Source organism: Urocitellus parryii, chromosome 3 (genome assembly GCF_045843805.1).
Source record: "Urocitellus parryii isolate mUroPar1 chromosome 3, mUroPar1.hap1, whole genome shotgun sequence".
Classification (NCBI taxonomy): domain Eukaryota; kingdom Metazoa; phylum Chordata; class Mammalia; order Rodentia; family Sciuridae; genus Urocitellus; species Urocitellus parryii.
The window spans coordinates 169787459-169804497 of NC_135533.1; the positions used below are offsets into that span (position 1 = coordinate 169787459).

At 41.0% G+C, this 17039-nt stretch overlaps 1 protein-coding gene across 1 annotated transcript; it reads left to right on the forward strand.

The window, feature by feature from the left end:
* The first annotated feature begins 6 nt into the window (after nt 1-6).
* Nucleotides 7-13170, forward strand: Phf7 (PHD finger protein 7). The gene is made up of 12 exons (XM_026388554.2): nt 7-763; nt 893-1219; nt 2227-2339; nt 4530-4582; nt 5340-5431; nt 9404-9505; nt 9949-10073; nt 10538-10697; nt 11240-11346; nt 11846-11962; nt 12385-12509; nt 12944-13170. Exons 3-12 carry the CDS (start codon nt 2296-2298, stop codon nt 13168-13170), a joined length of 1152 nt encoding a protein of 383 aa, XP_026244339.1. The 5' UTR covers nt 7-763; nt 893-1219; nt 2227-2295.
* Nucleotides 13171-17039: the final 3869 nt, after the last annotated feature.

Below are 17039 nucleotides of genomic sequence, written 5' to 3' on the forward strand. Positions count from 1 at the left end.
GGGCGCGCGCTCGGAGACGGACGCGCATGTGTGGAGGGGCGGGGCAGGCGCGTGGCCGTTAGCGCGCGGCCGTTAGCGGTCTCGCTCTGGCAACGGTCGGCGTCCCGACCTTCTCGGTGGGCTACAGTCCGCGTGACCCAGCCCCTGTTTGCACGTTCGCCTCCTTTGCGGGGTGCAGTCACCGCGCGGGGCCGCCGCCCGTGAGGTAGCTATCACGGCTTGTGACAACGAATAAAGCTCCCGGACAGCGGCGCCCTCAGCGATAGCTGGGTGGGCAGCCCCGGCCGGGAGCAGCGGCCGGTGAGTTATCGTGAGGAGCGAGCATCGGAGCCCACCTCCGGCCCGACCCCGCATCAGCCGCCAGGCAGGCGCGACATGAGCCTGGTCTGGCACCCGCGGGATGGTCCTTGAGCCTCTTCTCCTGCAGTTACCTCCGGGGACGGTTGTGGCCACACCGACACGTATTTTCCAAATAAATCAGTGTTTATCTTGCGACGGCGGCGGGGCCGAACACGTTAATTTATTTTTCATTTTCTCAGCAAGCATTTGCCCAGCATTTTTACAGTGAAACAACTTGGTAAGCGTTTGGAGGGAGCAACCGCCGGGTTAGGAAATCACGGACTGAGCAGCTTGTGGAAGCCCGCATTGGCCACGCCCCTCCTCTAATATTTTGAAGATTGTTGCGTCTTGTAACTACCGGTGTGCACAGAATCCTACCCAAGGAACGTCGTGGTCCAGCGATGCAAACAACTGAAGTTTCAAGGTTTATTTCTATTGCTAGATGATCGGGATAGCCCCAGCAACTGAGAACCACTCAGTCATGTCAGCTACAGTGGGTCCCTTATGGGAACAGCAAATTTTAGCGCGTGCGCCCTTTTCTCTCCTCTTCCAGCCTGTCCAAGCGCTTTTGATGAGTAAGAAGGCGACAAATGTCAGCTTTTGCAACTGCAACTCATGGGTTAGAAGAGGAGATGGAGCAAGCACAAGGCGGGCAGGCTAGCCTTGGTCTTCTGAGCAGCTACTGCCTTAGAGTGGTATTCATGCAGAATAGTTGAAAGTCCCCGGAGGGATTCATGATCCCCTGCCTTGATCCGAGGCCGTGGGTACTGGAATGACCTATTGGAATGACTGGAGTGTGTCTCTGGAGTGACCTAATTCACCCTGCTCTACTTCTAAGAAATATTATCCTCCGACTAGACACAGTCCTTCCTTCACAGGGGTGAATTTGATTTCTTTTTGTCCCCCTTCACTTTCAGGGATTTACCCACCACCAATGAAAACCTCGAAACTTTCTAATCTGCTGACATTGGTGGCTAGAGGAGTGGCAAGGTGTCATCCACTTTAGGGTATTTTACACTGCTCATATCTAGACATAGGTTAGGAACAGGCCAAACCTCAGTGGTCATTTGAGCCTGGTGAAAAGGAGTAATAGGAGCTAAGGGGCTGATTTTTCAGTGTTTTTTTGTTTTGTTTTGTACCAGGGGTTGAACCCAGGGGCGCTTATCCACTGAGCCACATCCTGAGCACTTTGTCCATATTTTGTTTTGAGACAGGGTCTCACCAAGTTGCTTAGGGCCTCACTAAATAGCTGAGACTGACTTTGAACTCATGATCCTTCTCCCTCAGACTCCTGAGTCGCTCTCAGTGTTATTTTTTGAGGGAATTGTTGCTTTTATGCAGCCAAAACCTCATGCTCCTTTTTCTAGGAGAAAGCTACCTCACCTGGCTTTTACTGGGCAAATTGCACACTTGGGTGCAAAAGGTGACTTTTTTACTCATGCATTTGGTAGACACAAAGGAAACAATCACTTTTCTAGGTCAAGCGATGATTCCAAGTTCTTAAAGTGCTATGTGATAGCAGTACAACATGTTGGCCTCTGGAATCTGGCTATTTGAGTTGAAATCCCACCTCTATTTCTCACTAACTCTTACCTTGGACAAGATAATTACTTCTTCATGTCTTAGTCTTCTCATCTTGAAAGTGGTCATAATAATAGTAACTAATGCATGTGTGTGTGTGTGTTAACATATATAAAGTACCTAGAACAATTCTTGACACAGTTTTAATAATTATTAGCTATTATTATTGTTGATACTGGGTACATCCCTTTTATTCCATCACATGGGTTGAGAGGTGAAATGCACTATTGCTTTGATCCTGTGGAACTTGATAACCAAAATAAATGTAAGATTAAATTGCTGACCAAGCCCTATTTATATTTATAGCTGGAAGAGCCTGTATTGTCTTCATAATACTATAGAAGAATTCAAGATAGGAGAGAGAGGCAGCAGCGAATGAAGACTATAAAAGAAAAGAAGAAGGAACGCCTAAGATTGAGGTAGAGTAGGTGACATAGGCTAGTTGTCCATTGACTTGTACAGTTGCACTTTTTTGCTCCCTTTGGCCTGGCCTGGTCCCGAGGAGTAGGATTGGACAATGTGAAAGCACATATCAATGTCCCAGGAAGCTGCCCTTTTACCTAATTCATTCCCTAATTGCAAAGTTCTAGCTCTAGAACTTTACTACCTAAATTAATGTCCTGGCCCTACCACTTGTTACTGTATTACCTGAGACAAATCATTTCTTTTTTTTTTCATTTTTTAAAATTTATTCTGATTTGTTATACATGATGGCAGAATGCAGTTCATTTCATATTACACATATAGAGCACAATTTTTCAAGACACTGATTGTACACAAAGTATTTCACACTATTCGTATCTTAGGGTAATGATGTCTAATTCATTCTACCATCATTATTACCCCCTTGCCCCCCTCCTTTTCCCCTCCCTCCCTCCCTTTTGCCCTATGTAAAGTTCCTCCATTCCTCCCATGCTTCCCCGCCAATCATCATAATGAGCTAGCATCCTCATATCAAAGAAAACTTTTTGACCTTTTGTTTTTTGGGATTGGCTTGCTTCACTTAGCATTATACTCTCCAGCTTCATCCATTTACCTGTAAATACCATGATTTTATTCTCTTTTAATGCTGAGTAATGTTCCATTTTGTGTATATACCAAAGTTTCCCTATCCATTTATCTCCTGAGGGGCATCTAGGTTGGTTCATAATTTCGCTATTGTGAATTGTGCTGCTATAAACATTGATAAGGCTATGTCCCTGTAGTATGCTGTTTTTAAGTTCTTTGGGTATAAACCAAGGACTGGGATAGTTGGGTCAAATGGTGATTTCATTCCAAGTTTTCCAAGGAATCTCCATACTGCTTCCAGATTGGCTGCACTAATTTGCAGTTCCACCAGCAATGTATGAGTTCACATCCTCGCCAACATTTATTGTTATTTGTATTCTTGATAGCTGCCATTCTGACTGGAGTGAGATGAAATCTTAGTGTAGTTTTGATTTGCATTTTTCTAATTGCTAGAGATGTTGAACATTTTTTCATATGTTTATTGATGGATTGTATATCCTCTTCCGAGAAGCGTCTGTTCAGTTCCTTAGTCGATTTATTGATTGGGTTATTTGTTTTTGTTTTTGTTTTTGGTGTTAAGTTTTTGAGTGCTTTGTATATTCTAGAGATTAGTGCTGTATCTGATGTGCTTGTGGTAAAGATTTGCTCCTATTCTGTAGGCTCTCTATTCACCTCACTGATTGTTTCTTTTGCTGAAAAGAAGCTTTTTAGTTTGAATCCATCCCATTTATTGATTCTTGGTTTTAATTCTTGCACTTCAGGAGTTTTATTAAGAAAGTTGGGACCTAATCCAACATGATGGAGATTTGGCTCTACTTTTTCTTCCATTAGGTGCAAAGTCTCTGGTTTAATTCCTAGGTCCTTGATCCACTTTGAGTTGAGTTTTGGGCATGGTGAGAGATAGAGGTTTAATTTCATTTTGTTACATGTGGATTTCCAGTTTTCCCAGCACCATTTGTTGAAGAGGCTATCTTTTCTCCAATGTACGTTTTTAGCACCTGACGAATCATTTCTTTATGCCTCATCTATAAGATGTGCAAAATAATAGCAGCTACCTTCCCCACCCACCCATGCTGGGGATCAGACCCTAAGGTCTTGCACATGCTAGCAAGTGCTGTACCACTGAGCACCTGAACCCCAACTCAAACCCACTTTTTAGAATGTTCTATTCTGTAGTAAAGGGCAAGGTTAGTATCTAGCAATGGGTAATGCTTAGTTAACTTTGATATCACTTTAGTGTGCTTTGTGAAGGTGATACCCTTACAATTCAGTTTAGTATTGGCACAGTAAACAATAAAAGAGTAAAAGGGGTTTTACCACCCTCAGATAATTTAGTGGGTATTTTATGCTTTTAAGAATTATCAAAATAAGGGGCTGGGGAGATAGCTCAGTTGGTAGAGTGCTTGCCTCGCATGTACAAGGCCCTGGGTTCAATCCCCAGCACCACACACACACACAAAAAAAAAAAAATTACGAAAATAAGTTGATATTTTAGTCTTTAAATATTTTGGTTCTTTATCAGACATGAATGGCATTTAAGGGAAATGTTATAAGGGTTATCAATCCTCAAAGGGCTTCTTGCACTTCTTTCTCTTGTATAGGAAATCTGCCAGGACTAGGAAGGTAACCCAGAGGAAGCCATCTTCAGGGCCTGGTAAGAAAGATGAGGCTGTGTTCAGCTGCTGCCTGCAGACCTCAGCAAAGAAGGCCACCTGTATAGGGCAGTAAACTTGGTTCTCTCACTATCAACCCTACTTGTTTCCCAGATTCTCTAAGGGCCTGAATAACTCACGGTCTATAAATTTCATGTACAAAGTTAAAGAAACAAGTAAAGCCACTTAAAACCAAAAATTGTGGAGTGGTTGCAGCCAACTTTTTCAGTGTGACCAAAATTATATCAAATCCTAAATGATACTGAATAAGACCTCATTCTAACCTTCCTCCTTGCCAAAATGTCTGTCTTCCCAAAACAGATGGTTCCTGACTTAACATGGTATCACAATGTTTTGACTTCACAGTGGTGCAAAACTGATATGCATTCACAATAGAAACTGTACTTAAAATTTGAATTTTGATCTTTTCTCAAGCTAGGTATATATGGTATGATACTAAACACTGGACAGTGGCAGTGAGCCACTGTCAGCCACACACCATGATGGGCAACCACCAACACTCTACAGCATGCTTTGTTGTTAAGCTGAGATGTTTGGTAGGTTAGATGTATTAAATGTATTTTTGATCGATGATATTTTCACCTTATGAAGGGTTTGTCTGTACATAAGCCCTTCATAAGTCAAAGAGCATCTGTATTCCTTCCTGTACTTACATGGTTAGCTCCCACTTCTCTTCCATTCTTGTGGATAAACTTGAGCCAAGCCTGTATAGTTAATTCTTAACATTCACTCTTCTAGTTTGCCGGCTATGCTTTCGAGAACCTGGGGATCCTGAAAAGTTAGGAGAATTCCTTCAGAAAGACAATCTCAGCGTGCATTATTTCTGTCTTGTGAGTACAAGCCTCCTTTACTTTGAATGTCATGGCATTTCCCACACAGACTATTTTGGCATCCAGTCTCAAATTTATAGTATTGTTTGTTTTCCTTAATCGGCTTTTTTTTAATCCAAAAAATATAATATATGTACCTGGTATAAAATCCTGTCACTGTACAGTTAAAAGCTTCTTCCCAAAACAATATCCTCAATCTTTCTTGCCCTCCCCAAAGACAAATACTTCCATTACTTTGGGATATCCTTCAAGTTATTTTTTTTCCCAGTATTCTTTTTTGTTAGGTAAAATTTGCATACTATAAAATGCAACCAATTTTAAGTGTACAATTTGGTGAATATTGACAAAAGTATATCCTTGTATAACCACCACCCTAATCAAACAGCATTTCTATCATCCTGACCTTTTCTAGATAGTTCCACCAGAGATAATCACAGTTGTGATCTATAGATTATTTCTGCATAATCTGACTTTATATAAATGTTTTTAATACTTCTTAGTTGTAGATGGACACAATGCCTTTATTTTATTTTTATGTGGTGCTCAGAATCGAATCCAGTGCCCTCCACATGCAAGGTGAACACTCTACCACTGAGCTACAACCCCAGTGCAGACTTCATATAATTTGAACCATGATGTTTATACTTTTTCATCATTGGCTTTTTTTCCTAACACAATGTTTTGGAGATCCATCCATGTTGTTACCTAGTAGTATTCTGTCATATGAATGTGTTATAGTGTACACCTGCTAGTGTACATTTGAATTGTTTCCATTTGGGAACTATTGTGAATAAAGCTGCTATGAACATTCATGTCCAACTTTTTTTGTGAACATGTGTTTTCACTTCTCTTAGGCAGATGTCTAGGAGTGGAATTACCGGTTGTATGCTAAATAGATGTTTAACTTCATGTGAAGTTGCCAAGTCATTTTCCAAAGTGATTGTACCAGTTTACACTCCCACAAGCAATTTATGACAGTTCCAGTTGCATGATGTCTTGCCAAAACTTGGTATTGTCAGTCTTTTTCATTTTAACCATTCTACTGGATATATATTGCTATCTCATTATGGTTTTAATTTGCACTTCTCTGATAACTAAAGATGTTGAGCTTCTTGATCATTCTCATATTTTCTGTGAAGAATCTGTACCAATATTTTTGTCCATTTTTAAAATTCGGTTGTTTGGTCCTATAATTGAGTTGTAAGAATTGTTTATCTATTCTGGATACAAATTGTTTTTCAGATATCTGTATTGTATTTTCTTCTGTGGCTTGCCTTTTCATTTTCTTAATGGCATGTTTTGAAGAACAAGTTTTTAATTTTGATGAATTCTTCTTTATTACTTTTTTCTTCTATGATTAGTACTTTTTGTGTGTCCTAAGAAATCTTTGCCTACCCATTGAATTACCTAGGTGACTTTATAAAAGTCAATTGTGAATTTGGATGATGTTTATGTCTTTGATCTATGTGTATCTATACTTAAACCCTACCCCACTGTCTTAATTATTATTGCTTTGTAGTGTCTTGAAAGTAAGTATTATAAATGTTGTAGTCTTTTCTAATATTGTTTTGGTTATCAGGTCCTTTCCTTTTCTTTATGAAATTTTTATTAAGCTTATTAGTTTTTCTTTTCCAAGAAACTTCTGGGATTGTAATTAGGGTTACTTCAAACTTTGATTATTTTGTGGAGAATTATCAAATTCTTCCATGGACATAGTATATTTCTCCATTTATTTGGGTCTTTAAAGTTTTTATATCGGCAAAGTTTTATAGTTCTTTATTTTTTAGACTTTTTTCCCACCCAATGGCTGGGATTGAACCTAAGGCTTGCACAATGTAGGCAAACATTCTACCAATGAGCTACATCCCCAACATTTTATAGTTGTAGTGAAAAAGTCTTGCACATCTTTTGTTAAATGTATTCCTAAATATTTTGTGGTTATGCTATTGTAAGTGACATTTTAAAATTTCATTTAAAGTTTGTGGCTGAATATAGAAATGCAGTCTATTTTTATATGTTGATTTTGTATCCTGAAATCTTGTTAAATTCACTTAGTTCAGTAATTATTTTTCTTTATTTTGTTGTAAAGTGCCTTAGAATTTACTGTGTACATAGTCATGTTTTGTGAATAAAGACAGTTCTGTATCTTCTTTTCAATCTTTGTCTTTTATTTATTCTTCTTATTATACTGGCTAGGACCTTCAACCTGATGTTCAATAGAAGTGCTGTGAATGGTTTTCCATGTCTTGTTCTCAACATTATGGAATAGCATCTAGTTTTTCATTATTAAAATATGTTCACTGTAGGTTTTTCATAGGTGGTTTTTATCAACTTGAAGTTCCCTTTTATTCCTTGTTTTCAGAGAATATCCTGAATATGTATTGAATTTTGTCAAATGCTTTTTCCGCATCTGTTAAGATGATCTTGATTTTTTTTCTCATTTGTTAATGTGGTTTGTTACATCAACTGGATTCTTTAACATTTAATGTTGAACTAATTTTGCATTGCTGGTCTAAACTCTACTTGATCATGATATAGTCTTTATATAGTGCTGAACTCAATTTGCTAATATTTTGTTTGATTTTTACATTTATGCTCATGAGAAAGATAGATCTTATTTTCCTTTCTTGTAACTCCTGCCCAGGTATCAGGGCTTGGTTAATTTTTGTGCATTACAAGTATATACATTTTAACTTGTATCTTTTTTTTAATCTCAACACATAATGCTACCTAAGATGTCATTAAATAAATTGCCCTATAAATACATATATAATCCAATAAGTTCTATTCCTTAGAACATATAGAACACATAGACCTAATTTTTTCTTTATAGCTCTTTGGTGTTTCATGGTATGGGTGTGCCAAAATGTAATAAAACAAACCCCTGTTATTAAAGGACGTTTAGATTATGATATTTATTGATTTTTCTGTTTATAGCAATAACATATGATGATTGTATAAAATGTGAATACTTTATAAATAAAACAGAAATCTCTCTTATTATTCTAAAACCCTGAGATAATAATACTCATAACATAATATATAATATCATATTTTAAGCATAATTGGGAACATGCAGCAGAAATCAAGTGACCTAGAGTCATCTAACACGGCAGGGTAAACTTTTCTATAATGCAGAAATAAGATAACCTGAACTCCCATTACACATTTCCTAAATACTTCAAGTCCAGCCCCCTCCCCAATACTTTTGGTAGATTCTTGGTGTGGAGGTGAGGTGCTGACATTCTCCCAATGCATGTAATAGATCAGTTTAGCTTCTTTTGCTTTGATTTCCTATTCCAGACACTGCTTTAGAAGTTTTTCAGAAACAAATGGCCCTTTGAAGGGTGTTTGTAAAAGAAAATACAATTCCTTTCCCTTCCCCTATAATGCAGAATGACTGTAGTCAAAAAAAATTTTTAAATCCTATTCATCTTCTTGTAAAACTCTAAGAAGGGTATTTATTCTGTACTGAAGGGACAATACAGCAGGAGGGGTAAGAGTGTGGGCCCAGGTATAAATGACATCTCTGTTCCTCCTTACCATGTGACTCCAGCCTGATCACTACACTGCACCACATTGACCACCTCTGTAAGATAAGGGTCACAGAAACTATGGTGAACATAAAATGGGAGTGTTTCTCCAAAGTCCTCAGCACAAAATAGGAAAGATGAAAAGCAGTGTAGCATAAAGATACAAAGAGTACAGGTTCTGGACTGCTAGGGCTTTGAACAAGTCACTTATTCCTTATAGAAAAGAGGGATTTTAGGGTACCCAATGGGTTAATACTTGAAAAGTGCTCAGAGTACCCAAACATAATGCTACCTAAGATGTCATTAAATAAATTGCACTATAAATACATATATAATCCAACAAGTTCTATTCCTTAGCTTTCTTACCCTGGCATTCTCGCTCCATTGCACTATGTTATTCATCATCAATGTTGACAGCCTTGTTTTGCTGCTTCCCCAGATTCTATCTAGCAAGCTGCCTCAGAGGGGCCAATCCAACAGAGGTTTCCATGGATTCCTGCCTGAAGACATCAAAAAGGAGGCAGCCCGGGCTTCTAGGAAGGTTAGAACCCCCTGCAATAGGGACCTCGGGGTAGGCCTTTTTTCAGACCTTTCTCAGAATCCCTGTTTCTGTTCTTTCCCTAATTGCTAGGTCAGAAGTCAAAGGACTTTTGGATTTCCCAACTGATCTTTTTGTTTTTGCAGTGCTAGGGATCAAACCCAGGGCCTTGTACATGCTAAGGAAGTGCTCTACCACTGAGCTACCTCACCTCTTGCCCCAGCCCTAGTCTTTGAGTCCCATTTTCCTCTAGGATGTAGTATTCTAAGTGAGAAGAGGGAACAGCATCCTGAAGACAAACAAACAAAAAAAGTGCCCCTTGAAACTCAGCTTTAGGGGCCCTGGACCTTTCACAACCACTAACGAAAGGAATGGCTATTCACAGATGTGCCACAGCGTGTCTGTTGTCTTGGGGTACTGAGCACTGTCTGGAATCTCATTTGCAGATCTGCTTTGTGTGCAAGAAAAAGGGAGCCGCTATCAACTGCCAGAAGGATCACTGCATCCGAAACTTCCATCTGCCTTGTGGCCAAGAAAGGGGTTGCCTTTCACAATTTTTTGGAGAGTACAAGTGAGTGAGGAATTGGAAAAGTCAGGCTGCTCTTTTGCAACTTGCTATTTAGGCACTAATGAAATCACAATCTGATTCTCATAGGCCTGTTTTGATTCACCAGTGAATCTGTTCCTCCTTTCAATAATGGGAAACAGAGTATTGACTTGAAGATTTCACAGGGGTTTCTTCTTGCTTCTCATCCCCTCCTTAAATTACAAACAGCTGGGGTTCTTAGACAGCTGCTCTGAAGTAAATGGGGATTTCAGGAATGAGAAGCTGTGGAGACAATCCCGGGAGCTTTGCTCAGTGGGAAAGCAGCCATGAGAAGGCATGTGGCTGTTCTTCACCCTACTCCTCCTCCTCCCTGTGAGTGTGGAGATTCACCAGGCACCAGGCGGGGTGACTGATTGTCCTCCTAGGCCAGGCGGCTGGAATCTGCATCAGTGACAAGCCAGAAACCAAATCTATTTACCCTGCCACAGATCATTTTGTGGAAAACATCGGCCAACACAGAACATCCAACAGGGGAATGTGGGAGAGGAAAGCTGTGTCTTGTGTTGTGAAAACTTATCCCAAGCCATTGCTGAGAACATCCAGAGCCCGTGTTGTAGTCAAGCTATCTACCACCGCAAGTGCATCCAGGTGGGGCTTTCTCTGCCCTGGGGGAACCTTCCATAATTGCCTTAGTTCTCTACATGGAACCAGAACACCCTGGGAATGCTCAGTCACATTTTAGCTTCAGTACACCATGCTGAAGGCCTCTGTGCAAAGTTGTTAGTAGTCAGAGAGCAGAAACTTAGCCCAGTCTCTGGTCATCCTTGGCCTATGGGACCTCATTCATGAAAAGATTTAGACTGAGCAAAATCATCAGGATTGATAGAGCAAATGGAGTCATCCCAGAACAATTCAAAGAACCTCAAAAATCACATTGGGATGAAAGAAAAGGAAATGTATCCCCTACCTAGTCGGCATGCCAAACTCTATAACCAGAGATGACAGCTGAGGCATGCATGCCTGGGAACTTTCTTGAAAGCATTTTGATCCCGGGCCTGGCACCTGGATTTGCAGCCCTCATCCTAACCTACCCAAACTCCTTTTCCATACCCCCATTGGGTGAGGGTGAGAGTGGAAAAGAAGGTGGTTAGTGTTTTTACCAACACAAAGCCCTTCTGTTTCTCTTATAGAAATATGCTCACACATCAGCAAAACATTTCTTCAAATGTCCTCAGTGTAACAATCGAGAAGAGTTTCCTCAAGAAATGCTAAGAATGGGAATTCATATACCAGACAGGTAGAGAAAACTGTAAAGCAGGAATTGAGCCAGGGAATGGGTTGCCTGGATTTCTAGAGAAATCACACTAGGTGAATGTGAGGATAGTTCAAAGAATGAAAGCAGCTGGGACACTGACATACAGTGAATACCAGAGGTGGGAGGAGCGCTTTTCAGAAGAAAAGGCAAGGAAAAAATGGATGGGATATGTTTCTGAAAAAAAAAAAAGGGGGGGGCATTTTGGGGATCAGGAGTCCCTGTGAGGTTGGTTCTTGAATTCCTGGACAAAACTAAGGAACCCTCATGTTCCAGTCACCCTGTGTCAGCCCCCTCTCACAGCCAGGCCACTCACTTGTTGAAGGTGTTCAGGTAGCCTATTGGACTCCTTTGCTGTGCCTCAAAATCACACTGGGATAAAAGAAATGAGAAGTTTGGGCTTCTCCTTAGTTCCTCTTTGATGGACAAAGGCTTCACCAGCTGATTTTGTGTCCCTTATTCACTATTTCTTCTCCCACTGCAGAGATGCTGCCTGGGAACTCGAGCCAGGGGCTTTCTCAGAGCTGTATCAGCGCTATCAGCATTGTGATGCCCCCATCTGTCTGTATGAACAAGGCAGAGACAGCTTTCAGGACGAAGGGTAGGGAAAAGGCCCTGACTAGAAAGAGCTCTTGTCAGTGTCATCTTAGATCTTGGCACAGTTATTAGGAGCAAGAAGTTGTCGTTTATCTGCAGACCTCAGGTGAATGCAATTGCTAACCCCATTTTGACCAGCTCTGACTCATTTATGTGCAAGTGGTCCAGTCTCTCTGCATGGTCTGCTTCTTCCTGTGCCCAGTAGAGAGACACTCAGAGCCAATCCCTTTCCAAATCCACCTTATGAGTGGTTGTGCCTGCCTACAGGGTCCTGGGATCAGCACGTGGTCTAATTCACACATCTGAGATGAGTAAAATGGATAGTGAAAGCCTTCAACATAACCAAGGCTGGTCCATAGCAAACATCCCCCAGAGAAGCAGTTAATGTCTGTTTGTCCCGACATCCCCCCTTGGCTCTCCCCATAGGAAGTGGCGCCTCATTCTGTGTGCTACGTGTGGATCCCACGGAACCCATAGGGACTGCTCCTCTCTTAGATCCAACAGCAAGAAATGGGAGTGTGATGAGTGTTCACCTTCTGCTTCAGCCATAGGTGGGCTGGAGGGATGGTCTGGTCTAAGAATGGGGTTGGGGCTGGGGAACTTGTGGTGCCTGGGGATGGAGGAAAGCAGGCCACCAGAGGGGGTTTTGGGAGCCTTAAGATTTGGAAGGAGAGGCCAGGTGTTGTGGCACATGCCTGTAATCCCAGCAGTTCGGGAGGCTGAGGTAGGAGGATCGTGAGTTCAAAACCAGCCTCAGCAACTGAGTGAGTCCCTATGCAACTCAGCAAGACTCTGTCTCTAAATAAAATACACAGAAGGGCTAGGGTTGTGGCTCAATGGTTAATTGCTCCTGAGTTCAATTCCTGGTACAAAAAAAAAAAAAAAAAAAAGGAAGGAAAGTGGCTAGGGAGGGGCCTAAGGACCTACCTGCACCTGGGAGAAACAAAGGGTTGCATTTTCCTTCCCTTCCTTTCTTTCACCACAGACTACAGACCTGAAAACTCAAATGATATTCCCTGCTGCAGCAGCACCTTCCACCCTCAGGAGCATTTCTGCAGAGACACCAGCCTGGAAGAGAATCCAGGGCCTTCTTGGACTGATTGGCCAGGACCTTCCTTAGTAGAAATTCCAGAGTCCTCTGGTGGCAGGAAGAACCACTCCTGGCAGTCCAAGGGTGTCAGAATCACTAAGAGGTGCAAAAAGTCCAAGTAAAAACTTCTGAGTAGTTGCTGCCAAGCACAATTGGGTACGAAGCAGCACTCCTCCATTGGATTTGGGGGAGGGAGCACTTTGGGACTGTGAGCCAAGGAAAGGGGGCCAGCAGTGAGACTAGAGCCAAGGAAAGAAGTCCCAAGGGAGCATAAGGAGCGCTCGGAGTCCAGATGCCAACAGTCAAGCGTATTTGTGGCTATGAGAATGCCTCTGCTCTTTTTTCCCCAATTCTCTTTCTTCTCTTCTTCCACCAAGATTCTTCCACCTTTATATGGTTTTCGTATGCCTCTTCTTAACTTCACTCAAGTTTGTTATTATGCAAATAAAGGTTTTTCTCTCCATTGAAGTCTCCTTATAAATTCACTCATGAATTTTTCCAGCATTTTTAAGGAATCTGGAGTGGAGCGCGTGGGGAAGTAAGGGAATAAGAAAAGTCACCCTTGTACTCCATAAAATTTAGTAAATTAATGTAGAACTTTTACCTTAGAACCTAGGTATGTTTCTTTGAGAAAGAATCAGTTTGCAGGGAATTTGACATCCTAGGGCGAGTGTTTTAGTCACATTTCTGCTTCTGTGACTAAAAGAAGAATAGTAGAGGAGGAAAAATTTATTCGGAGGCTCATGGTTTCAGAGTCCATAGACATTTGGCTGTATTCCTCCACCAGAATTGAGGCAGAATCTGATGGAGGAAAGCCACTTCCATGATGATCAGAAAGCAGAAACTCCACTTATCAGATACAAAATACATACCCCAAAGACATACCCCCAAAGCCCACCTCCTCCAGCTACACCCTACCCACCTTCAGTTACTACTCCATTAATCCCCACCAGGGGATTAATTCACTGATTGGGTTAAGGCTCTCATAACCCAATCATTTCTCCTCTAAACCTTCTTGTATTGCCTCACAGCTTTTGGGGGATACCACATCTAAACCATAACAGGCAAATAAGTACACAGGTTCTCATCAGGAAGGTCAGCCAGTATGAGTTCACACTGGACTGAATAGGTCCTTGTTGCAAGGCTTGGGACCCCAGACTCAAAAAACATGCTAGGGACTCCTGTGCCCAGTGAGGCCAGAGACTGCACTCATTACTGGCCAGTGTGTTCTCTACAGCATGTGTGAACCACTCAATAAACTCTTGGTGCCTGGTGGTTTGAGCTTTAAAATCCCAACTGTAACTACAAATTTGCATGCCAGGACATTCACATTAGGCAAGGCAGCTAGGATGGGAATCTGGCAAAAGGCCTAGGGAGAAACTAAATAGAGCCCATCTTACATTTGTATGTTTTTATAATTTCATGGGATTTGGATGATTCGGGGAAAACTCAGAACCATTGCCAGATACTGAATTCTCAGGGTTTCACTGAGTCATTGTCACTGATGGTGGAGTGTTCTCATTACAAATGCTGCTGAGCCCTGCAGACTTACATCCAAGGTGTGTGTAGACAGTGATTGCCTTCAGATTTGACCAGATTCACTTGAAATAGGATGGAAGATATGTTTTAGTCAGCTTTTTGCGCTGCTGTGATTAGAAGACCTGACCAGCACAATTGTAGAGGAGGAACAATTTACTTGGGGGCTGGCTCACAGTTTCAGGGGTCTCAGTTCATAGACAGCAGGCTCCATTCCCTTGGGCTTGAGGTGAGGCAGAACAACATGGTGAAAGATGTGGTGGAAGAATTGGCTCACATGAAGATCAGAAGCAGAGAGAGACTCTCCAGATACAAAATATATAACCTAAAGGTACACCCCCAATTACCCACCTCCTCCAGCCACACCTCACCTGCCTTCAGTCAACACTCAGTTAATCCTATCAATGGATTAATTCACTGATCAGGTGAAGGCTCTCATAACCCAATCATGTATTTTTCTCTTCTGAACCTTCTTGCATTGTCTCACACATGAACTTTTGGGAGACACCTCAAATCCAAACCATAACAAAGTGTTATTATCTTTTGGCTATTATCAACGTATGTAGGCAATATAGTATAAACTTGAAAAAGTCTAAATGGCTAGGGGTGTAGCTCAATGGTAGGACATATGCTTAACATGTGAGAGGCCCTGGATTCAATCCCCAGGACCCAGAAAAAAATAGTCTTAATAGCACTGAAGGATTATAATGAAAAACATTCTCAATTTACCCTTCTCTATTTTCAGTCCTATTCCCCAAAGACAATATTTTCCTCTTTTTTTAGCTATTTCTTGATTTATTAATTTTAGACATTATTAACTTTCTGTTAAGTTACATAAAGGTGTATCACCTTTATAATCTTCCCATTTTATTTATTTATATATATACATATGAACATATGTATGTGTATATATGTGTATTTTTTTTCAGTTGTCAATGGACCTTTATTTTCTTTACTTATAGGTGGTGCTAAGACTCAAACCCAGTGTCTCACATGCTAGGCAAGTGCTCTACCACTGAGCCCCAACCCCAGCCCCTAGAATCTTCCTATTTTTACTCTCTCCATCTTAAAATAGTTGCATTACAATTTTTGTTAAATTAATTTTTAGTGTTTACATTATTATGACTATGTAAATATTGTTTACTACTGAGCCAGACAGTATATCATGATCACCTTTGTTTGCTCTTCTGTATAGTGTTTTGCTTTTTTTCTGAAATTAACAACTGCCTCTCTTTCTTTTGCTGTGAACCTATTACTGATTCCTCACAGGCCAGGCAACAGATCACTCTCAATTACACTTCTTTCCTGGAAGACCTGTCTCCTAAAGCCTCCTTCTTCTAAGGTGGCTGTCCTGGGCCTCCTGCATAGCTGTCATTCCTAGGGCTTCCCACAACTGTGCCCTTTCATTTTCTCTCTCATTGATTTGACAAGCAATGTTATGCTTTCTAACCTGAGCATCCAAGAAGATTTTTGTCAAAGCTTTGCAAATGATAAGAGAACTTTTAAATTATGAATTTTCATTTCAAAAGCAATATCTTTCCCACCCCTATAAACTCAACTCCTGTAGTGATCATTTACAACTGAAAAATACTTCCTAGATTAAGACAGGCTTTAGTTTCTTAACCTATAGTTATTATAACTGAGCTCACCAGGAATATTCTTAGAGAAATATGGTAGTATCTGTCCCTTTATAGGAGATCATTTGTATACTGCTCATGTGAGGAGCACCATCTTAACAGAAGGTAATGGCTCCCTAACTGTGCCCTATGGCCTCCAGCTTCCGTGGATGGAAGGCAAAGCTTGTTGCAGGAATGGAGGAGGGTTTTGTCACCCAGACATTTAGCTGCCCTACCTCTACGTACAGCTGGCCTTAATAGGTACTGCTAGCTAGCGGGCAGTACAGGTACATGCACACTCACATACACGTACCTATTAACCATTTCTTTCTCTTTATACCTTTACCCTTCATTGAAATTAATAGCTACTCCCATTCTTGTAGGCTGGAAAGTCCAACTTTGAAGTGTTCTGACCTTCCTGTGGGCCTAATCAATTGTTATCCATTAAACAAACAACAAAAAAAAATTATTGGTACTAGGGATTGAACCCAGAGGTGCTTAATCACTGAGCCACATCCCCAGCCCTTTTATTTTTTTAAATAATTTTTGTTTATTTTAGTTGTAGTTGGACACAATACATTTATTTTACTTATTTATTTTTATGTGGTGCTGAGGATTGAACCCAAGGCTTCGCCCATGCTAGGGGAGCATTTCTACCATTGAACCACAACCCCAGTCCCCTTTTTATTTTTTATTTTGAGGCAGGGTCTCACTAAGTTGCTTTGGGCCTCACTAAATTGCTGAAGCTGGCTTTGGAACTTGCAATCTTCTTGCCTCAGCTCCCAAGTTGCTGGAATCACAGGTGTGCACCACCAAGCACAGCAAACAATTGGCATTTT

Coding starts and splice junctions, on each gene's coding strand:
- Phf7 (XM_026388554.2), top strand. CDS start 2,296: ATGAAGACTATAAAAGAAAAGAAGAAGGAACGCCTAAGATTGAG. Junction 2,340..4,529: donor AAGGAACGCCTAAGATTGAG/GTAGAGTAGGTG, acceptor TCTCTTGTATAG/GAAATCTGCCAGGACTAGGA. Junction 4,583..5,339: donor GAAGCCATCTTCAGGGCCTG/GTAAGAAAGATG, acceptor TCACTCTTCTAG/TTTGCCGGCTATGCTTTCGA.